Raw genomic sequence first — 23,414 nt, 5'->3', positions numbered from 1 at the left:
TAGACTCAGGGGGAGATGGGTTTTGTTTTTTTATGTCTTGTACATATGTAACAGAGACAACATGAAAAGTAGTATCGCTAGGCACTTCAATGATGTACTACTATACAAAAGGAAAATACATTCATTCAAAGTAATAGGTTTTGAATATGTTACAAGAGGACCACACGGTGAGGACCTGGATAGGAGACTACTCCAGTGTAAGGCAAGGTGGATACAAGTCTTGGTAGCCCTATCTGCAAGAGAGACTGAAGAAATTATATATGCAGTGTTTTTGTAGATTGGACGCCACTCCTGAATATTTAATTATGTGAGCCCTATTGATATAATTATTTCTGTTGTACGGTTTGTGTGTATCTACAAAGTTAGAAGTCGATGCAATGACTAATTTCCAGGAAATCGACTGCTTAAATCGGGAAGATCCTGGATGATACCCCCGATGAAGCCCAGGGATGTGGGCGAAACAAGAGTTGGCGGCGTGGTCAGAGTTGAAGGAGTTATTTACTCCAAGTGTGTGAGGAGCCCATGAGACGGGAATAATCAGACGTGATTTAAAAAAAAAAAAAAAAGGGAACACTGTGTGCCAATAAAGGTATGTGGCCACTACCCTCACTAAACATTGCACAAGCACAAGGAAAAACAAATGTACAAAACAACGACACTTCCGAAAAATGAACGGTGTAACAAATAGGCGGGACGTTTGGGAATTTGTTAGTGTCCAGTCCTGCCAAAATTTGTTTAAGCAAGGACAATATTAAAGTCTACATAAAGTTAGGACACACGGGAAGGATGGGGGGAGAAGAGGCTAAACGTACAGTGAAAGGGCCCTGCGTCCAACTAAATGTAGCACCCGGTCCTCACCTAGTAATACAGTGAAGTCGGTAACTCCACTAAGGATTCCAACAAAATGGCACACAACTCACTGAAGCAAATGCACTATGTTTATAATTCCATGGCATGACAACATAAGGGTCAGAGGTGAACACTGAAGAGACACTTATATCTGCGTTATGTATCTCAAGCTATCTGCTGAGAAGATCTAGGACACTTAAAGGCATGTACTTTGGACCTGATGGGGATGAACTTCATAAGGGTATTTTAGTATGTTTATGATTAATAAAGTAAGTTTTTAGGACATGTTTTCCCCCATGTTTGTATACAAGGGCTTTATAGCACCACCAAAGGTATAGGTTTGGTAACTTATACCACCATTTTTTGGTTTTCTTTCCGTTTTACTTTTTAGGCGAGACTGCCAAATATTTCACCAATAAACCTGCAACGTTCCCTTGCACATCAAGGCCCTTGTTCAATGTGTAGTGAAGCTACTTCTCTGTGCTGGACAAGATTTTAGTCCCATTAAGTTGAATGGAGTTGAGCTCTTCTCCAGCACGGACAGGGTAGGCATCGTCACTGTATATTGAATAGGGCCAAATGATGAATCTCTTCCCGATTATACCTCTCCAATCAGTAACTGATGTATAATGTGATGACAGGATCAAGTCTGCAATACGTTACCAGTCATTCCAGCCGAGCAGACCACCCCAAGCGCCGAGAAATAGCAAACTCCTATTATTATTTTTACTGGGACACTGTAAAGATGTTGGATTTAGTTCACGTACAAATACTTAAGTCACAGAGGTATTCCTATCAATCTAGATAAAAGCCAGTCGCCCAAGTTAAACCCCGCCCACATTTTTGGACAATACCCCCCAAAAAATCCCATTTCCTTCAAAAGGCAAAACAAAAGATCGCTGCACAGTTGAAATGCATCATTTCCATATTTTCACATTTTGAAGCACAGTACTTACTGAACCAAGGCAAGACAGTCACAAACGGCAAGGTATTCTCTCAGGCGCCTTCCCTCTGTTACGCGGCCTAATATCAATGGCTTTTTATAGATGTTCAAAGTCTTCTGCAGGGCAGCTAACTTCTCTGCTGACTATCACAATCCCAGTCCTGCTGTGTGTGCGTTCGTGGTAATCATTAACGGGATGGCTGACAAAGCCATGACATTGGGTTATATGTGCGAGACATACACAGCATCTCCTACGCCTCCAGTTCCCAAGCATTGTACTACGGATCAGAACCAGTACATGGGACTCTTCTGCGCTGATAACAAGAAGTTTTGCTCGGTCTCCCTTTCTTTGGAGCATAAGATACCAGAAGTTATAGTGCTTCTCATTTTATATTATTCTATTAAACTCTTCAATGCAAGAGGCAATGGGACACGTTCACCAAGACCAGTATGCAAAATATTGAAGATTCAGCAGATAAAAGGTTTTTCCTGGGCCAATATACCATTTTGCCATTGAAATAAATAAAAAGGTGATCTAATTCTGCACTGATGTTCTAGTTATGCAATTACCAGAGAAGGCATGGCTCAGGGAGTAAAGACACTGACAGGCACCGAGTGTGAAACAGGGGAGCCTGGTTCAATTCCCTGTGTCTGCTCCTTGTGACCTTGGGCAAGTCACTTTATCTCCCTGTGCCTCAGGCACCAAAAACATAGATTGTAAGCTCCATGGGGCAGGGACCTGTTCCTGCAATATGTCTCTGTAAAGCGCTACATAAAACTAGCAGCGCTATACAAGAACATGCTATTATTATTATTATATTACGACATAAAATATTATAATAAAGTGACATCACTTCTTTTTCCGCTTCCTTGTTTTCCTTTACAGGTGCATGAATGCGCCAATAACCGGGCAGCTGATGGAGATGAGAAAGGGACTAGTGCATTCGATGTTTATTTCGAACACAGAAGCTTAAAAGTTCGATTCCAGCTGCTAACACTTGCTCTGGCGGATCTTGGGAAAATCTTTCCCCCCCTCACGTTAGAGCCCTGCAATATGCTGCGAGGGAACAGGGCACATCAACATTTAACAAGGTGTACAATTTGAAAGATCTGAGTAGGGTTACTGGCTCTGCCCTTCTGTAACCCATGCTGTGCTGAAAAGCTGTGTAATACGGCTGGCGTATGTTTGTCGGAGTCCATGTTAAAATGGATGTGAAGTAAAAGGTGACAGTGTGTGCTCATTTGCATGTCATTTCCCAGAATCCTTGGCTGCAATGGAAGCATTGTACGCTAAGAGAGAATGGTGAAAAGCAGGGTTGCAGCGGACTAGGACTTTGGCCACGACCAAAAACGCCGTTGGCGTTCCGCCGCCAGGACATTTTGACCCGAGGTTTGTCCCGCGTCGGACCACTCTACGCCACATGTTCGACCGCTTCAACAACAGCACGTTTAACTGTCCCACGCGGGACCGCTACACTCCCTAGACGGGGCACTCGGTCCGACACACCATCATCTTTACATGTCAAACATTTGTATTGAGTTTTCAACATTATACAAATAATACTGTTACTATAGAAAAGTGATAATGGTGGTGAAAAGTAATACAGTAATAGGGTATATAGGCAAACATTGACCGGATTGTACATATGTAGATCTAAATAAAATAGTTTGATAGGACTGACTTTGGCATTACAATGTATTGTATTTCACCTGGATGCGATAAGGTCAAAGTAAAAAGAGTAACAGGGGGGCAGGGAGCAGGGGGGGGGGGGGGAGGGAATGATACCGCACTACACCCGGCCCACGAAAACTGGGTCAGCCATTTAAAGATGGCGCGTCGGAGCGTCCCGTCTAGGCAGCGTAGCGGTCACGCGCGGGACATTTAAATATGCCGTTGTCGGAGCGCACGGTGTTCGGAGCGCTTCTTGGGCCGGGAGTGTGGCGGACAGCGTGAGGTCGGGTGCAGGAGTGAACATTGTGGCGAAATATCCCGCGGTAAAGTGTCCCGGCGGCGTTTTGGTCACGGCCAAACCGCAAAATGCCAGGAGCAGCAGACCTGCCCGACATGTGGATGTGCTCACAGGTGGTATTTTTAGTAACAATGCGCACAGTCTCGTTCCGTGTGTGTACAGACCGTTATACCCATGAAGAACGCTCGTGGTAATCCGCTAGAAGGTACGACTTATCTACACTTTCTAATTTATAAAACGTTTTACCAGGACGTATGGGAGTTACCGCTCGGTTTCAAGTATGTCCGGGGCACAAAAACATACTAGGACAAACACCGCTATTAAAAATGTTGCAATCGCCATTAAAGATTGCAGACCCCAGGTCCAGAAAAACACGCCCAGGACTGCACCTCAGAGGTGGCTGCATAAATGCCTCTGAAGTGCAGCAGTAAAGTGCTAGGAAAGTGAAAGGCTCTAAGCATTATTATTATAACATGGTGTGGTGAGGCCCGGTGTGGCTTGTACTGTATCTAGAGATTCACTTCTCAAGCTTCCACAAGGGAATACAGAAGAGAAATCTGGCTCGTACAAGGAAAGCTCTCAGAGCCAATTAGCTTCATAACAGGTGCCAAATTAAAGCATTAGGGAGGAACGACTTTGTGGTTTGGGCACTGCTATCAAGTGGTTACACCATGCTACAACCGGGCGCCAAGTCTGTCACACTGACCAAGTGACTCGCGCTCTGCTTCTTGGGTGGAATCGAATACAGTAGGAGGTATAAATTGCGAGATCGCCAATCCGTCTTTGGTGATAAGACTGTGCCAGTGCTTAAAGCCACAGGAAAACTGCTCTCTTAGCTCTCTGCCTTCTGTTCACAAAAGTAATTATGAAGCCATCAAAAGGCAAATAGATCAACATAAATCACATTCTCAAATCCAGTGTTCCCAATTTAAAGATAGAGAGCTCATTTTTTTGACCCACAACATTCAACTGCTCCTTTTATTGTTCTATACACTGTAGTAACTGAAATAACCACTGTATAATCTGGTTTGCACATAAGGTGTTTGGATCTGGTTAACACAACCTTACTACATCCTCTGCTGGACATTTATATAGTGCGATAATTACTTGTGACAGGCGCCAGGCTGCCAGAAGTTATGAAAATTAATGAGAAGTTGAGAGAATGTTCAGATAAATATACTACATTGTAAGTATAGAGCATCCCACACATAATGGGCACTTATTTACTTAATGATCTGTTATGTGGGTCTGGTTTGTTCAGCGCCAGTACGCTCCAGAGAACACATTAGTATTCTTCAGCTTGGCCATCACATGCAATTATGCAAACATATTGGGAAGGTTTCACCGGCCCAATAACATTGGAAGGGACCCTTTGTTTATAGAATCTCTCTCTGTGTGAACTTTGTCATTTCCCGATACACAACCTGTTGGGCTAAAAATCAGCTCAACCTGTGGCCCTTTAGCCTCTGTAAAATGTTATGTTGAAAGGAGTAATTCCACCCCACGAGGAGATGGGGGGGGGGGAGTAGGGCGTCTCCGGAGCGGAGCTGCATTGATTTCAGTTCCGTAGACCCCCCTCCTTGGTTCCCAATAGACATATCAAGAACGCTAGCGACAGCATAGATGATGTCACACCTTCCATATTGACCCACGTACGGTGGGAGGTTTAGACCGCCATTTTGTTTCCCCTGCAGGGGACAGTGCTGGTGCTACTTTTACAGGTATGTATCTTGGGGGGGAAAAAAGGAGGTCCCAGGAGCATCAAATGAATGTTTCAGATCTGGAGACCCCCTATGTACGGATGGCCAACTCCAGTCTCCAAGGGCCACCAACGGGTCAGGTTTTCAGGCTATCCCTGCTTCAGCATAGGTGGCTCAACCAGTGGCTCAGTCATAAACTGAGCCACATGTGCTGACGCAGGGATATCCTGAAAACCCTTGAAGATGGGAGTTGGCCATCTCTGCTGTAGGTTTCCTGCCAACATGAATGCAAACAGGAGTTCATGATCCAACAGTGCTAGAGCCAAATAAAACATAACCCGGGCACAATGTCCAAGCAACTGTATGTGCAGATCCCTCCCCGTATTAACCACTTCAAGGCCAGAGGCGCCTGCAACGCGTTATTAGGGAAGGCTATACTGCCAGAGATTTTAACCACTCTTCACCAGGGAACTAAAACAAATCCCAAAGTCTAAATGTATCTCTTTACAAACATTTCCAGAGCCATTGTATGTGAAATATGTGATAATAAGTATACTTAGTAGTGGTTCTGAGTGGGACTGCACCTTAAGGGGGGAGATATTGGGGCTGGCAATGCACTGCCGTCACCATCTGGTAGCGAAAGGTTAATTAAAAGCCCTGGGAAGGACTTCCCCTTTAAATCCACCAATCGTGCCATTACCCAGAATCCCTGGCTGAAGTAGCTTTGGGGGACCTGTCTAAGACATGTGACTGTGCTCACGTGTTTCTTTTTAACATGACTAGTGTATAAATGATGGCTGGTCATGAAACTCTAGAACATGCAAAGATAAAACGTTGAAACACAACTTCCACCTTATATATTTTTTTTGTTACCACTGCTTCGTAAACTGGTCAAATTCAATCCAATGGCAGTAAACACGAGATCGCAGGTTAATACGCGAGATCGTACCGGAGGTTAGATTACCCCGGTTATAGATCGCTGTATTTAACCATTACAGCTTCTTGTTGTGTTGGGTCAATCTGTTTTGTGAGCTTCATATTTCCAGCCGTGTGTGATCTCTGTAGCTAAAATGCTCCTTTAACCCTTCACAAAATCTCTTAACAAGCGACATTCAAATCTTTTGTACATATATTATCTGCACCTTAAAGCTGCAGTTCAGTCTTTTTTTTTTAAATTAATTTTTTTACTTCAATAGTTTTATGTGTGCAATCTCTACTTACCTAAAGAACTGTATAGCTGCAGGTCAGTTCGTTCTCCATGTATTGATCGGCGAAATTAGGTGACATAATTAGTGAAGGGATATGTTTTTCTTCTGCATCTGTCACTCAGTGGAAGCTCATGAATATTCATGAGCACTCCTGCACTGACATGTGCTAGAGGGAGGGCAGGGCTGACAAAGGGGTGTGCCAGGGCTTGTGACAGGACATGAAGGGGCAGTGCCTTAGCAAATGGCTGTTAAAATAGAATACAAGAAAATTGGTCTTTCAAAGTTGCTTTTTTTAAAACACAAAATGCTAAAAGTATTTTTTCTTACTACAGAACTGATTTATTAAAAAAACCACATGCAGGATATTGACTGAACTGCAGCTTTCAGTGTCAGAGCTGCCTGAAACACATTAATAATAATGGTTACAGCTACAACCTTAAAACCTGACCTGTTGGTGGCACTTGAGGACTGGAGTTGGCCACTCCTGGACAATGGCTTTGTTCTGAAAAACACCTATGAATTTTACTTTGGGCAGCAAATTGAACCAAGTTTTACAGAGCGAGATTACACAGAGATTACGTGATAGTTTAATTTGCCAACTGCAAATACATAGCAGAATCTGATCGTATCTTTCAAAGTTTTAGTTCTTCAGTCTTCCATTTTTACTGAGTTCTGGCACTTATGGGTTTATCCGGTTTTAAAACACCCTGTTACAATAGAACTGCAGTACTGGCATTAGTACCATACGGAAAACTCTACAGCAGAAAGCAAACCAAAAGGGAACTACAATGAGCAGCACTGAGTCAGATATGTTAGGTGTGTGCCTTTTGGGTTTAGGAACACTGCGAATCAACACATGGATAGATAAAGAAAACATCTGTGACAAGATACAACGTCCAGGCACCGAGGTTATGCTTCTAACAGGGCTATTCTCTACCGACACGTCTCACTCAGCAGGACTGCAACGGTTTTGCTTGTACATTACCAAAAGAACAGGCACACACCTGTACTGTTCTATCTCCCCCGCTGCTATAGGGGCCATTTGCAATGTAAACAATAAAGGGTTAAAGAAGCGTTCCTACATACGCAGTTGAAGGTGCAAATCCCCATAATTAGAACGTATGGCTGTAACGGAGGCTGGCCACAAAACGTCCTAAAAAAAGGCATCTTATACATGTTTTATTTTAGCCTCACACAGCAGGGTTGACAATATTTTGTTGGTGGGAGGGGGCGGGGGGGGGTGGGGGCTAACCGTGCACGCCGGGGGTGGCTCAATCAGTCCCAGCATCAACACACGTGGCTCAGTCTTCAACAGCCACTGATTGAGCCACCTGTGCTGAAGCAAGCATAGCCTGAAAATCTGACTTGCTGGTGGCTCTTCAAATGACCAGAGTTGGCCATCCCTGGTGTATGCCAAGGCACTCGTACACACACACAGGAAGGCAAAGTGTGCATGCGCATAGTCAGACCCCGCACTATCACTGGGAAAACAACTACTGACTGTGCAAAAACATTACTAAGCAATCAAAGTCAGCTTATCTCATGCATATGCAGATCCCCAATCCCATGAGCACTGTACATTGTGGGGCAAACACTAGTTGAGAATCACTGGCTTAGTTTGAAAACACATAACCCTTAGTGTGCCAGAAAGTCGGTGGCCACCGAGTGGGGGTAATCACGTAGTCACGCCAGCCCCTCCCCCATACCAATTAATGGAAACCGAAGAGAGGGTGGGGTGGGGGGTCTGTGAACACAATGCCCCCTTAGAAACCGAGCATTAATAATGTGACGTTTTCTGGACGTCTTAAGGGTCCCTTGGCCTGCCGACCCTCGAGATGTTCAGCTAGCCCCATGAAGGCATCTTAAGGGTTACTGCAACGCGACTTACTGCAATCGCCTTTAACCCTTTAAGTGCCGGAGCAGCCGCAGCACCAGACTGCCCCAGCCCCTCCGGCACACCGTGAACATGTCATCGCTCCTTGGGAATAGCAGAGGAGGACTTTCCATAAGAGCGCATGATGCTGTCTCATAAAGCCCAGGACGTCGCTATTACATCATGGGACCTCGAGAGTGCCACACCCTGTGGCGTGGTAGCGACATCATGGGGGAACGCGAGGTGTTAAAGCTGCAGTTCAGTCTTTTTTTTTTTTTTTTTTTTTTACATGTATTTTTTTACTTCAATAGTTTCATGTGTGCAATCTCTAATTACCTAAAGAACAGTATAGCTGCAGCTCAATTCGTTCTCCATGTATTGATAGGTCGAAATTTGGTGACATAATTAGTGAAGGGATCTGTTTATATTCTGCTTGTCTGTCAGTGGAAGCTCATGAATATTCATGAGCACTCCTGCACTGACATGTGCTAGAGGGAGGGCAGGGCTGACAAAGGGGTGTGCCAGGGCTTGTGACAGGACATGAAGGGGCAGTGCCTTAGCAAATGGCTGTTAAAATAGAAGACAAGAAAATTGGTCTTTCAAAGTTGTTTTTTTTAAAACAGAAAATGCTAAAAGTATTTTTTCTTACTACAGAACTGATTTATTAAAAAAAAACCACACATGCAGGATATTGACTGAACTGCAGCTTTAAAGTGAAAAGTTTAGGCATCGATTACCTACATCCTTCCGGTAGTTATCTCACTTGTTTCAGCTGCCAAAACCTCCGCCAACCAACTTCCTTGTAATAATTGTCCGGGACTTTTCATTACTTAAAATGTTCTTGAAGGTGCAATCTATCATAGCTGGAAAATACATGGGGGGGGGGAGGGGGTCGTTAACCAACGTGTTTCGGATCTTTATCCACACTGTCTCTGTGAAAGGGAGCAGATCCCTTCTTCACCAGCATACTGATTAATATTTACTTATATTGTACCTGCTCTGTATACTTCATACGTAAACCTACTGGTTATAGCGCCTGGTAAATACTGCATGCTCAGATGCTTCAAATGTCAGCTGTACAACAGGGTTCGACCACTGCTGGCCGGCCATGGCCATTGTGTGACCCTTGAACTCACTGCTGTCCAAGCAACTATTACAAAGATAAAAGAACAAAAGGTGAAGACTGCTCAAGGTTCAATTCTTTGTAGGTTTATGTATAGATCACTACTATCCGCACAGAGACAGGGAGGTGCAAATTGAGTAAGACAAATGTAAATAACTAAAGGTAGACAGAGATAGTACCTACTTTAGGACAAATATGTAGTGAAAGTTCAAATTAACGGAATATAAAATATAACCTTTAATATATATATATTAAAAAAAATTATTGCACACAAGAAAAAAACATATATACAAAATCATCAGTGTGACATGAAAGGTTTTCGTGAAACGATGGTAAATGGCATTATAGCCCTACACCAGGAATTATCTTGCGGAAGGGTTATAACAATTTCGTTTGATCCAGCTCAAACACTGTAATCTGTATCCATACAACGGCTAATTGTGGATGTGACATTAAACAATGTGACCAATTTAACTCCTGAGTTTGGGTTTATTTATGAAGATACATACAGGTGAGAGAAAGTTGGTTTAGCCCTTAGGCACGTTCTAAAGTGCCGGGCGCGTGCTGCGCCGTGTGCGCACGCGGATTTTTAGTTGGTTGACGTTAGTCAGCCTTTCTATAGAAGGGCCGCGCGCGCGCACGGCAGGGAGAGGGGAGCCGACAGACAGCGGCGAAGATGAAGAAATTAATATTTTCGCGCCGCTGCCTGCGCTCAATGTGTGTGTGTGTGTGTGTGTGTGTGTGTGTGTGTGTGTGTGTATATATATGTATGTGTGTGTATGTATGTATGTATATTTGTGTGTCTACACAAGTGTGGTAAAAATAAAAATGTTATTAATGTTTTTTTTTAATAAATAATAAATTACACATAAACACACACCCACACCCATATACATACACATACACACACACACACACATACATTCATATACACAAACACTGTATACTCACACAGTATATACACGAACATCATGCGGCACGCGCTTTCGCATAGGCACACGCGGCCGCACGCTGTATAGAACGGCCCTTAGAGTTTCACATATTTCAAACCTAAAATGCTATTAGATCTTAATCTATGTCCTAATAATAGATAACAATAGCCTGATCAAACAAATGACACAAAAACATGATACTTTTATTATTATTAAAGTAATAAATAAAAGTTACTGTCACACAGATAATACTTTTACATCTGTTTTTTTTGTGTGTGTGCAATCATTATGATTTTAATCATCTATTATTAAAGCTTATATTTTATTTACAGTCAATTTGACCTCTCGCTCAAGTACATTTTTGTTCGAAAGTGGGTACGATCTCTGGCTATTTTTTTAGTTATGCTCATGCAACTAGGATAAAATTAGCAAGAGCAAAGTGCAAATTTTCACACTAAAATGCTAGTAAGTTAAAGTAATATAAATATATATATGGTACAGATGTTAGACATGCTTGCAAAATGTTGAAATATTATAATTTGCAAGTTTTTAATTGCATGTAAAATGACATTATAATGAGCTCATGGCCCTTCTGATCTGGCCCGTTCAGAGAACTGATTGAAGAGCCCTGCTGTACCACATCATTACGAGGGCTCAATTCCATGCTTTTGGTGCAACTGGAATCTCCATATTAATGTACACAGCTGCACCACATAATTAAAATGCATGCATATTAAACAGCTAATGAACAATTGCACATAAAGAACACACACAAAAATATCAAAGAACATTGTGGAACGCTTCAGTATTGCAGGGATTACAATGCACTGAAGGAAATAGAAGTATAAAGGACGTGATAAGCAGCACTTAGGTGCTAGGTATACAAATGAGCATCACAAAACAAGTTGCATTCTACTTTACTACGCAACTATATATACATAAATATATTTATTGCAGGATTCAATCGCAAACCTTGGTTTTTGGCATCCCTGTATTTCATTCATGAGATACCGAGCCCAGAAGAGAGACAGCTAAAGACTGCTATAAATCAGCAATGGAGAACCTATGTCATGCTGGCATGCTAAGCCTGGGTTCTGCTGGGTGTTGCCACCGCTGACCTTTTCTCACCATCTCTACAGAAGGTCACAGCCAAAGCTTTGCACCAAGTTAAGAGCCCAGGGGCAGGATGGTGCTGTGAGAGCGAGGTGGGGAGACAGAGAAAAGGACGAGTCTGAAGGGGCGAGGGTGCGGGAAACTACTTCTGTTTACGTGGTGCTTCACTAGGATTCATTATTACTCATGCAGGACGAGTTAAGGATAAATTATGGATAGCGCACGGTGCTGGAAATAACGCACGCAATATTATGGTGTCAGAAACAGAGCAGCCAATTGCTGCCCTGCGTGCCAAAGTCTCGCCCTTACATTTTCCAAGCCCTTCTCATTAAGCTATATACAGGGCCGTCTTACCAGCATTATAGCCCCCCGGCAAAGCAGTGCCCTGGCCCTGCCAACTCTCCGCTACACGTCGTCATTTTTCTCCTTCTACCGGGTTAGCGGGAGATATGAATGTTGAGGCGGGTGATCGGAAAATTAGTGTTAAATTCTGGTCTGTGCATAGATTAGCGTGGGGCCCCTATGCTCGTGGGGCCCCCGGGCAACTGCCCAGCGTGCCCACGCGTTAAGACGGCACTGGCTATATATGTCCCCTCCATCAAAACCGGATCAGAGAAAAAACTCTCTAGGACAGGGGCAGCCAACTCCAGTCCTCAAGGGCCACCAGCAGGTCAGGTTTTAAGGATACCCCTGCTTCAGCACAAGTGGCTCAATCAAAGACTGGTGGCCCTTGACGACTGGAGCTGGCCACTTCTGCTCTAGGACATTTGGTCACTGTGGAAATATTGGAAAGTAAAATAATTACAAATAAATTATATTTGTCCATTTACCAATTACCTACATTAAAAGAAGTCACTGCAGTTAGTTCATTTTGGTCTTCAAAAGACTGCCCCTTTAAGTCATGTTTTAAACGTGCCAATACTATAGACCCCTCCTTACTCCTACAAGTAATCTATAATGATCCATCTGTGACGGTAGGGGTAAATGTGACTGCTTCTAATAAGGTCAAGCCTGCAATTACCCCAACCTGTCAGTAATACATCTGTATTATGTTTGTGTGTGTGAGATAGTGTGAAATAACCGTGTTGGTCCAGTTGCGATAGCTTGTCCTATGACATAAATTGTTAGTCCAAATAAAAAAGGTATCACCTAATACTGAAGACTCAGGAACCAGGGGTTAATGTTGCAAAGTGGTCTGTGATCTTTCCAAGTAACAGTGTTGGTTGTTGCATTTCCACCCACCAATCAGGGGCTGGGTCATATTGCAAACACCTGGGGGGAGTGAGACCCCTAGCTAGATCAGACAAGATCAGCTCAGGTTTAGCTGCGGGTTCAGGGTTCTTTAGCGGAGGCAGCTGGGAGGAAGCTGTAACTGGGAGGCGCTGCAGAGGCCACTGCAGGAAGAAAGAACAGGGGAAAACTCTTTAGGGAGGTCCCTGCACCCATGTTTATGGGGTAACCCAGCTTTCCCAGTTGTAAGTGTATGTGTTGACTTACTGTAAATAGTTGTGGATATTTTTCCAATAAATTCATTTTATAAACTCTGTGTTTCTGTCTGGCGGATTGATCCCTGGTGCGATAGGCCTGGTCTCCCGTGACACCATCCATCACAGTTAGCCTATTGTTCAGTGATGTATACGTATATAAATACTTTTTACAATGCCTTTCAGCTAAAGACATTTTAGAATTTCACAGTTCAAATAAAAACCTTCCTCAAATCCCCACCGCCACTCGAGTAAAAAGGAGACTCCCATTTCCTTCCTACATTAACGTACACCAGGGGAAGGGTTAATACCCCCAAACTTTGTGCTTTATCTGTCTTTTTAATACGTAGAAGACTCTTCTTACTTGGATGAGCGCACCTATCTTTTTATCTGGATTAAAATGTATGCAGTGACGGCCCATGAAGATTCCCCCCCCCCCCCCCCCATGAAGATATCCAGCACCATCTACATATACCTACCAGATACTCTTTCTATTGAAAATTAACAGGATGTGCAGGGCAAGTATTATATTTTTGGACTCGTCAACGGGCACCCCGAACATTCCCTTCACTCAGTGACTAGTACCAAACGGAACATTCCCGTCACTCAGTGACTAGTACCAAACGGAACATTCCCGTCACTCAGTGACTGGTACCAAACGGAACATTCCCGTCACTCAGTGACTAGTACCAAACGGAACATTCCCGTCACTCAGTGACTAGTACCAAACGGAACATTCCCGTCACTCAGTGACTGGTACCAAACGGAACATTCCCTTCACTCAGTGACTAGTACCAAACGGAACATTCCCTTCACTCAGTGACTAGAACCAAACGGAACATTCCCGTCACTCAGTGACTGGTACCAAAACGGAACATTCCCTTCACTCAGTGACTAGTACCAAACGGAACATTCCCTTCACTCAGTGACTAGAACCAAACGGAACATTCCCGTCACTCAGTGACTGGTACCAAACGGAACATTCCCGTCACTCAGTGACTAGTACCAAACGGAACATTCCCGTCACTCAGTGACTACATCCATCCTTGGACATCCTGTACAAGACAGCTTTAACATTTGCAGTGCCCCAATGATGTACCCGATATGGCATGGACCCTTGCTCGTTTTCTGGGGGGGGTGTCATTGGCCGGCGGCTCCGACAAAGAAGGCCAAAACGGTGGTGGAGCGCCCTACTCTACTTCTGTGGCCTGGTCACAGCATGTGATTACTATAACCGGGGAGGTGCTGGAGTTACGGGGCCACTGGACCCCCACAGGTCAAGTATGGCTAGAATGTGGCAATATGCTTTATATATAAAAATCGGCATGATCGGGATGTCGCCATAACAAAACAAAGACAAAAAGTCAGTAATTAGACTGTAAGCTCCTCGGAGCAGGGACTCCTCTTCCTTAATGTCTAAAGCACTTATTCCCATGACCTGTTATTTATATTATCTGTTATTTATTGGATTACCACGTGTATTACTGCTGTGAAGCGCTATGTACATTAATGGCGCTATATAAATAAAGACATACAATACAATACAAATAACTAAATGTTTTATTATTGCAGTAATGCCTTCAGTCAACCATGGGGGCCCTATATATTTTAGGGACAGCTAGTGACATGCAGTGTCAGACACGGTAGCTTAAAGATAGCAGAGCTTCCAGTGTACACAGATCTCTGACTACCTGAAGTATAGGGGAATTCCTCTGTGTTTGCCCACTCTCTTTTAATCCCTTTCCCAACCTCATCTCTGAGAGAGATAAGAGAGATAAGAGAGAGAGAGAGAGAGAGATAAGAGAGAGATAAGAGAGAGAGAGATAAGAGAGAGAGAGAGATAAGAGAGAGAGATAAGAGAGAGAGAGAGAGAGATAAGAGAGAGAGAGAGAGATAAGAGAGAGAGATAAGAGAGAGAGAGAGAGAGATAAGAGATGGAGAAATAAAAGGTGTTTCATTTTTGTTCTGTAATTTATTTAAAAACACATTTAATGTGTAATAATTAAATACCTTACAATTTTGACATAACGATTAAAAAAATATATATATCAAAATAATAAAAACAGCTGATATTTTTTCTATTGATCAGATATTTGTTGAGATAGAGATAAATATCACGATAAATGTGTTATCATTCTCATGGGTACTTTTTGTTATTACCCCACAAGTTAAAGTGACTTCTTGTTATAAAAAAAAAACACCAAATACATTCATGGGGCTCTCCAAATATTTTAACCACAGCACTAAAAAGTACAATCCCACATAGCTGGCTAACGAAAAACCTTTTGTAAGTAATTTAACAAACAAATTGACTTCGCAAAACAAATGTAACTGTGCTAAAAACAAAGATTTGGAAATTAGTTACAAATTGCATTTCTTAAGGGTCCCTGACTTGTAAAACGTTTGTCAATCACGTCTTTTCTTCACCCTTCGCCCGCCCTGTCCTTGAAGCACCAAAGGGGAGGAGGCAAAGCGGGGCCCTGCCTGTGCAAACCCCTGCCCAGCACAGTTACATCGGACGAAAAGGAGCAGCCGGAGGAAAATCAAACCCCTCCCCTAGTCTCAGCTCACCAGGTTTACAAACAAACTGTAACCGTCACCCTGCCTGTGCCCAGGAGATCACTTCTATGATCAGGACCCCCACCCCAGTGACATGAACAGAAGTAAAGGGGGGCTCTGCTTCCGTTCCAATCGCAAGGCCTAGGAAATGAGCTTTAATAGCATGACGCATGCAGAAGGTCAGAAGGGCCCTCCTGGCGTGCCAACCCTGCATTGGGTACATCATAGAGACAGCAAAATTGTTAAACTATTTGAAAATGCTTTTAGGTGTTAGATTTGGGGCAGAAAAGGCCAGAATCACCAAACATAAGATTAAAACATGTCTCTGCCATTAGTATATTTAGTCCAAGAAGGGATTGTCCTTTAATGACCTCTAAACCAAGAGAAGCCATAATGCCAGAGAATACTTCTCCTACCAGTTATTACTTTGGCAGCAGGAATATAGGAAAGATATATATATTATATATATAGAAACCCTGTCTTCCCATAAGAGAAGGCACAAAAGCAGCAACACTCAGATATAGCAAAAATACATGTATTAGCAGAGACAAAACAGCACACTATAAACCCAACGTTTCGGTCCTGGCAGGACCTTCCTCAGGGGGGTGTGTATACAGTTTCTAACGACTCTATATTGAGCAAGGTCCCAGCCTGCAAACAAGCAGATGGAATGAACTGGGTAAACCCTCTAGTGCAGCGGTGCGCAAACTGGGGGGCGCAAGACTATTGGGGGGACGCGGGGGCCTCTGTAAAATTTACTTACCGGCTTCTTGTCCACACATCTCCATGGCAATGCGGCGTCAAATGACGGACGTTACCATAGAGACGTGACGTCGCAGCATCATTTGACGCATCATTAGAGGCGAGGGGGGGGCGAGACCAAGGAGGCAGCAGAGAGTTTGCGCACTGCTTCTCTAGTGCAGCAGATGGTTCAGTTATTCTGACCTAGTCACCTGTGCTGAAGCAGGGATATCCTTAAATCCTGACCTGTTGGTGGCCCTCGAAGACAAGAGTTGGCCACTCCTGCCCTAGTGGATTAACCCCACAGTGCTGCTGCAACTTCCATCCGCCATCAGTTCAGATCGCGTTTTGCACTCCAACACAGGACGCGATCTCCCCTAAGGCTGCGCTTATAGTGCCGACGATGTCACGCTGCGGTCGCTGGAAAAATCAAATTGACTTCCAGCGATCGCTCTGTAGCGTCGCTTCTACTATAAGCGCACGCGGCGGCGCGTCACCGGCACTATAAGCGCAGCCTTAGAAAATAAGCTTTCTTCTTGTGGCCGTAGCTACGATGTGCTGGGTGCACTCACCGGGTTAATTACAGGTCAGAAATAAATGCTGTGGCAGTGCAGTCTTAATTCAACCTTTGTATTTGATTGCGTCCTACATCCACGTTTTGGTGTTACAAGAGCACCTTCGTCAGGACCTGGCCACGTCCAAAATGTGGCTGCAGGACACAATAAAATATAAAAGTTGAATCAAGACTTGAGTGCCTCAGGATTTATTTCCGACGCGGATTTCGCTTTGGCACCGGATTTACAGCAAGGTGCGCGTTCCTCCCACGTTTCGCGTTAATTACAGTTCAGACACACACTACAATGACTGCAGATCTGGCAATATGAACCTGTGCAGTGCAAAGCAAAGCGTCCTTGGAACCTTTAGCACAGGAGAGGTTAATATTGCGAGAACAAGAGGGGGGTATTCTATTCCACATAAGCTCTTTTCCTGGTATAAGGGTGAAGAGCATTTGGAACAGATGTTTCTTTCACCAACAACATCTGCAACGTGTAACCTTTAACGCTTTAAATGCCTTAAGATGTAGTCAATACGCCATGGGGACGAGCAATCCAGGGATCCCATGACATGGGGGCTACGTCAGGTGTCCTCAAGGGCTACGAAAGGTGGCAAGTAGAGGAATATGGGGGGGGGGGGTAAGAGAAGATGGGGCGCAAGTAAGAGAAAAGATGGGGGGGGCGCAAGTAAGAGAAAAGATGGGGGGCGCAAGTAAGAGAAAAGATGGGGGGGCGCAAGTAAGAGAAAAGATGGGGGGCAAGAGAAAAGATGGGGGGCAAGAGAAAAGATGGGGGGCAAGAGAAAAGATGGGGGGCAAGTAAGAGAAGATGGGGGGGCAAATAAGAGAAGATGGGGGGCAAATAAGAGAAGATGGGGGGGCAAGTAAGAGAAGATGGGGGGCAAATAAGAGAAGATGGGGGGGCAAGTAAGAGAAGATGGGGGGCAAGTAAGAGAAGATGGGGGGCAAGTAAGAGAAGATGGGGGGGCGCAAGTAAGAGAAAAGATGGGGGGCGCAAGTAAGAGAAAAGATGGGGGGCGCAAGTAAGAGAAAAGATGGGGGGGCGCAAGTAAGAGAAAAGATGGGGGGGCGCAAGTAAGAGAAAAGATGGGGCAAGAGAAAAGATGGGGGCAAGTAAGAGAAGATGGGAGGGCAAGTAAGAGAAGATGGGAGGGCAAGTAAGAGAAGATGGGAGGGCAAGTAAGAGAAGATGGGGGGCAAGTAAGAGAAGATGGGGGGCAAGTAAGAGAAGATGGGGGGGCAAGTAAGAGAAGATGGGGGGGCAAGTAAGAGAAGATGGGGGGGCAAGTAAGAGAAGATGGGGGGGCAAGTAAGAGAAGATGGGGGGGCAAGTAAGAGAAGATGGGGGGGCAAGTAAGAGAAGATGGGGGGGCAAGTAAGAGAAGATGGGGGGGCAAGTAAGAGAAGATGGGGGGGCAAGTAAGAGAAGATGGGGGGGCAAGTAAGAGAAGATGGGGGGGCAAGTAAGAGAATATGGGGGGGGCAAGTAAGAGAAGATGGGGGGGCAAGTAAGAGAAGATGGGGGGGCAAGTAAGAGAAGATGGGGGGGCAAGTAAGAGAAGATGGGGGGGCAAGTAAGAGAAGATGGGGGGGCAAGTAAGAGAAGATGGGGGGCAAGTAAGAGAAGATGGGGGGGCAAGTAAGAGAAGATGGGGGGGCAAGTAAGAGAAGATGGGGGCAAGTAAGAGAAGATGGGGGGCAAGTAAGAGAAGATGGAATTTAAAGGGTTAAGAACAAAATGTGAAAATACTGCAAAGGGCAAAAAGGAGAGGGGCAAATAAAGAGGTAAAGAGAAGGAAAGGTAACAAATGGGACAGCAGCATTAAAAACTGACGGGAAACCAAAAAAACAAATTGACACAACCGAGAGAGGGAAGTGAGCAGAGGTCAGTGGCCCGGGGGGAGGTGCAGAGCACTGGGTAGGATGTGTTAGGGGTCACCCTGTCACACACACACCCCCTGTCTGGTTGCAGGGAGGAAGCATGCGGCACCTACCCGGCTCCTGTGCTGTACCCGCAGCCCCGCGCTCCGTGTCCGTCACCCCCGCGCTCCGCTCACTGACTGACTGACCCTGACTGCCTGGCATCCGCCGGCCCCTGGCTCCGCCCCCCTACTACCGCTACGCAAACACCTCGCGCTGTGCGGCTCGTGACACCTGGGGGGCGGGGCCTTCTAATTTAGTGAATGGAGACTCTCATTAGAAAAGGGGGGCGGGCCCAGGACTCCAACCGTGAAAGGGGGGCGGGCCCAGGACTCCATCCGTGAAAGGGGGCGGGCCCAGGACTCCAACCGTGAAAGGGGGGCGGGCCCAGGACTCCATCCGCGAAAGGGGGGCGGGCCCAGGACTCCATCCGCGAAAGGGGGCGGGCCCAGGACTCCATCCGCGAAAGGGGGGCGGGCCCAGGACTCCAGCAACTATTGATAATGGTCTTGCTACCAAAGCGAGGCTTGACACGCACAGAAGGGGTGTGTACATTGAGCGCCACGTTGTAGCTGCTGTGGCAGCTCTGCAGGCACCTGATAGGGTGTACGACGGTTGTGGAGGACCCAAAGCAGGAGGCGGGTACTGCAGAAGTCAGCTGACTGTCCTGTCAGTGATCCCGGAAGAGAGACAGGGGGGCTGCCAAGCTGCGGATCCCGGGCTCTGCGGGTGCTTGGGGGAAGTTCAGCACCCAGGTACAGCCGGCAGGGTTAGAGTCCTTTTACCTATATGAAGCCCCTGAGCATGCTCTCCCACTGCACCCATTTAATGATAACTTTCTTTATCCACAACTTTATGCAGCGCTCGCCTCCACAAAGCGCATCACAATAACAATGTCGCGGGGAACGCAGCGCTGCACATAGCATTTTGCAGGCGCAGTCCCTGCCCTGATGAGCTTACAATCTTATGTTTTGGTTGCGTGAGGCACAGGGAGATAAAGTGACTTGCACAAGGAAATGACACTGGGATTTGAACCAATCTCAGGACACTGTGGTTTTGGGATCCTGTAAGAGCAGCTGTGGCTATTTGTGTGCAGTATGATGCATAGGTTAAGAAACTTCCATAGGAATTGCTTGGAACTACCTCCATCCAGTATGAGTATACGAACTACAGTGGGGCCTTTTTTTTTTATGTACAACCTGTTGTTCTGTCTGTCTATGCTGTTATACAAAGGGTTAACTTTGCTGTGTTCCTGCATCTGTTAGCTTCACCTCCTTCCTGTGCTCAGAACAAGGCTGTGCCTGACCGAGGAGAAAAGAGGAACAGAGCCAGACCACTGAGACACAGGTAATTACTGCAAGAAATATTGTTTTTAAAAAGTTATGGCTGAGCAAGCCTCATCCGAGCATTTTAACCAGGAACATGCGGTTCTGATCTCTATCTTTAAACTTTTTGGTGCCTCCAGCATTTCCGGTCTTGTGATCACTCCTGCATCAATCACATGATCGCCACTGCCTCCTGGCTAATTTAAAAGGAAGTGGAGGAGGGGCCCTATTCTCCTCTAGAAAACAAGTAGTTTATTTGTTTTGTTTTTTCATAATGTACCTATGTCTATAGGGTTGCTGCTGCTGCGCCATACCAGGTACATCCTAAGGTCTCTCTAGATGTCAAGAAGAAAAGATTCAAACGTGCTAATATGAAATGTTAGCAGATCACCACTACAAGTAGAATCATCTCCTTACAAGCAAATTGTTACTGGCTTACAGAGGCAATCCCAGCTGGCTGTGTTTTATTTTCTTGTGTGCAGGCGTTCTTTCCTTTTTTCTTTTGCAAAATATTGTAGGATTGAAGCAGGGGATCTATGGAGATGAACCCAATTAATTTCAGCTCCGGGGACCCCCTTTTTCCGGAGATACTTGCCTCTGTAGGGGGTGCCGATACTCGCTCGGCTAGCAGGTTTCAGATAATGGCTTTTTCAAAGCTCCAGTGGGGCAATAGGGAACAGTGACGTCACACAGTGCGACTTCCTATTCATCTACGTGAGCTTTAAACTTGCAGGAGATCCCAGCACTCCCTTCAGAGGTAAGTATCTCTGGAAGAAGGGGGTCCCATGAGCTGAGATGAATGGGGTTCAGCTCAGGGGACCCCCTGATTTAATCCTGTGTGTGTGTGTGTGTGTATATATATATATATATATATATATATATATATATATATCTGCTTGGATTGCTCCTTTATGACCAGAGTCCGCTCTACTAGCTGCAGATTGTTGTTTATTAGTGTCCGTAAATCTCTAGAATGTACAGACAATAAGAATTTAATATACAGTCATAGTATCGATCATTCTGTAGCATTGCACAAAGTGCATCCTATAATGAATGGAGATTATGCATCTGCTTCAGTTGAGTTCATAGTGAGATCCTGTCCAGACCAGAGTCCTGCCCCTTAATTCTGATGAACAGTGCTCTGTATTTTTTATTAACATTTTTTTTTTTTGTTAATCTTTGTTTTGTTTTAAAGTTGGGGTGTTATCAGATGTCGTCATTTTCCAAATATTTACAAATACATTCTTCCTGATCTATGGCTTTGTGCTGCATGTTTGCTATTTTGATCAGTGGTTCCTAGGTGTTCATATATAAACGACGGTGTACAAGAAAGTGAAATAGTAGATACTCTTGCAAAAAAAGGGGTTGAGAAGAAACGGATGCACTTATTCCATTGGTAACTAAACGTTACTGTCAGTCACGTCTGCAACAGGCAAAATCGTGGCCCATTACACTTTCAGGTCTTGCTGTGTAGTTTGTAGGGTAACCAGGTTGCTTCTCCAAATATACTAGACACAGTGGAGACAGGTGTGACGCGCGCACACCTCTCTCTCTCCACTATCGTTCCATGGTGTTTCCTCCTCTATTTGGCCTCACCCCCAGGCTCCTGACATCTTCTGCTTGGTAATGCAGCCAATCGGGATGGAGGAAGTTTCTAGCAACCGCCATGCTCGGGGAAATCCTGCTGGCCCCTTGAGCCGGTCAGGTCTCTATGTCCAGAGAGGTAATATCAAACACATATGTCCAGTATTGCCTATAATTTTTTTTACTGGACAGTGTCAAAATACAGTACAGTCCAGTTCAATACTGGACATCTGACAACCCTAGTAGTAGGAGGGGGGTTGGATTAGGGACGTTTTGAGGTGACATTAGTGACTCTCTGGGGACAGTCACTGATGATGATTATGATGATGATGTTGATGATGATGAGAGGGGGAAAGATTTAATGTACTTTGTCTTTTTTTCCTAGCACTGAGCAGAAATCAGCTGACCACCCAGCGATTTGTTGGTGAAGGGGCAGCTGCCAGTCGCTAATTCCGTTCTCTGTGGTTGCCTTCAGGGAGATCAACATCAGGGTAGAACCGGCAGGATGTTTGGGGCGGATGATGATGACCTTGACTTCCTCTCGCCCGCAGGAGGGTGAGTGACTCCTTTTTTTTTTTATACGTGAGGGACAAGAGGTCAATAACTGTGTTACCAACTTGGCTGCAAGAGACCCCGCCTCTATCCTTGTTCTCTGAATATAATCCCAGTGCTGGTTAATACTAGTCCAGTGTCTCTGTGGATAACCGAGACTTGGAAACCAGAACCGGACTCCAGTCTCACGATGACACCGTGCCAGGTTGGTGATGCTGCAATAACAGATATCAGCTTCCAACTGCTAAAAATAGTGTTTTGAGGTGTTTGGACCCCAAAAATTAAATTTTTATTGGAAAACTGCGGTTACTTAAAAGTGATGAGGATACCTAGACTGACAATCCGTGAGACCGACCTATGAGGGGGTCACACGGATAAACAGAAGCAGTTGATCTGCTTGAATTCCGTGTTTCCCTCAAAACGCAACACACATTTTTCACAGGCTACAAATAATTTAAACTTTTACTTGAACAGTGATTTTAATCTTTCGGAGAGAGCTGATTTATATAAACAAGTTGTTTATAAAAAAATTTTTTTTTTTTTTTAAACATGCTGCACGTTTTGCTTCAAGATAGCAGAGTGAAAATGTGGACTGGGGGGCAGCTTGTCTTGCGGAGGAGAGGGGCCCGGCTGACTGACCCCGGAAGTCATTCTGGGCCCCCAATCTCCTCCTTCCCTCTCGCATTGGGTCCAGACCGCCCCAGCCCCAACATCCGATGGCTCCAACTCCCCCCTTCTTTTCCTGCTCAACAAGGGGTTGGGTCCCGGGAGGCCTGTTGGTCAGGCCTGTTTGTGGGGACACACGTATAGCTGCAAACCAACTTGGCATTGAACCACAATATTTCCTTGATGCCTCTGTTTAGTCCATGAAATGCGTTTTTGTACTTGCAAACACTTCTTTGTGAAGACCAGAGTGGCACATGAGAATAGTGACACATTTTCTGCTGGTTCCGTAGAGAAGTTT

General features: G+C 44.9%; 2 protein-coding genes and 1 long non-coding RNA gene across 9 annotated transcripts in view; 1 reads left to right on the top strand and 2 right to left on the bottom strand.

The window, feature by feature from the left end:
* Positions 1–19,240, bottom strand: part of SLC31A1 (solute carrier family 31 member 1) — a 52,320-nt gene extending 33,080 nt beyond the window's left edge. Inside the window, exon 1 of one of the 2 annotated variants that reach the window (XM_075579200.1) lies at positions 19,064–19,240. The gene's annotated coding sequence lies outside the window, so the exon portion shown is untranslated. Of the gene's footprint in view, positions 1–1,805; positions 1,962–19,063 lie in introns of those variants that run through there. The other variant, XM_075579201.1, reaches the window with a different exon arrangement.
* Positions 9,235–9,688, bottom strand: LOC142472399 (uncharacterized). Its single transcript, XR_012789677.1, has 2 exons — positions 9,568–9,688; positions 9,235–9,406 (listed from the first exon to the last, which is right to left on the bottom strand). It is a non-coding gene; the product is annotated as an uncharacterized LOC142472399 (long non-coding RNA).
* A 246-nt stretch (positions 19,241–19,486) lies between the features above and the next one.
* FKBP15 (FKBP prolyl isomerase family member 15) overlaps positions 19,487–23,414 on the top strand; it is a 52,484-nt gene continuing 48,556 nt past the window's right edge. Inside the window, exons 1-3 of one of the 6 annotated variants that reach the window (XM_075579196.1) lie at positions 19,487–19,744; positions 20,255–20,336; positions 22,374–22,453. In XM_075579196.1, the coding sequence (XP_075435311.1) occupies positions 22,404–22,453 (50 nt within the window). In that variant the 5' untranslated portion in view covers positions 19,487–19,744; positions 20,255–20,336; positions 22,374–22,403. Of the gene's footprint in view, positions 19,759–20,222; positions 20,337–22,016; positions 22,038–22,283; positions 22,454–23,414 lie in introns of those variants that run through there. The other 5 variants (XM_075579193.1, XM_075579194.1, XM_075579195.1 and 2 more) reach the window with 5 other exon arrangements.

Source organism: Ascaphus truei, chromosome 21 (assembly GCF_040206685.1).
Source record: "Ascaphus truei isolate aAscTru1 chromosome 21, aAscTru1.hap1, whole genome shotgun sequence".
Taxonomy (NCBI): Eukaryota; Metazoa; Chordata; class Amphibia; order Anura; family Ascaphidae; genus Ascaphus; species Ascaphus truei.
The sequence above is the reverse complement of the archived record's forward strand: the minus strand, read 5'-3'. Positions and strand labels throughout refer to the sequence as shown.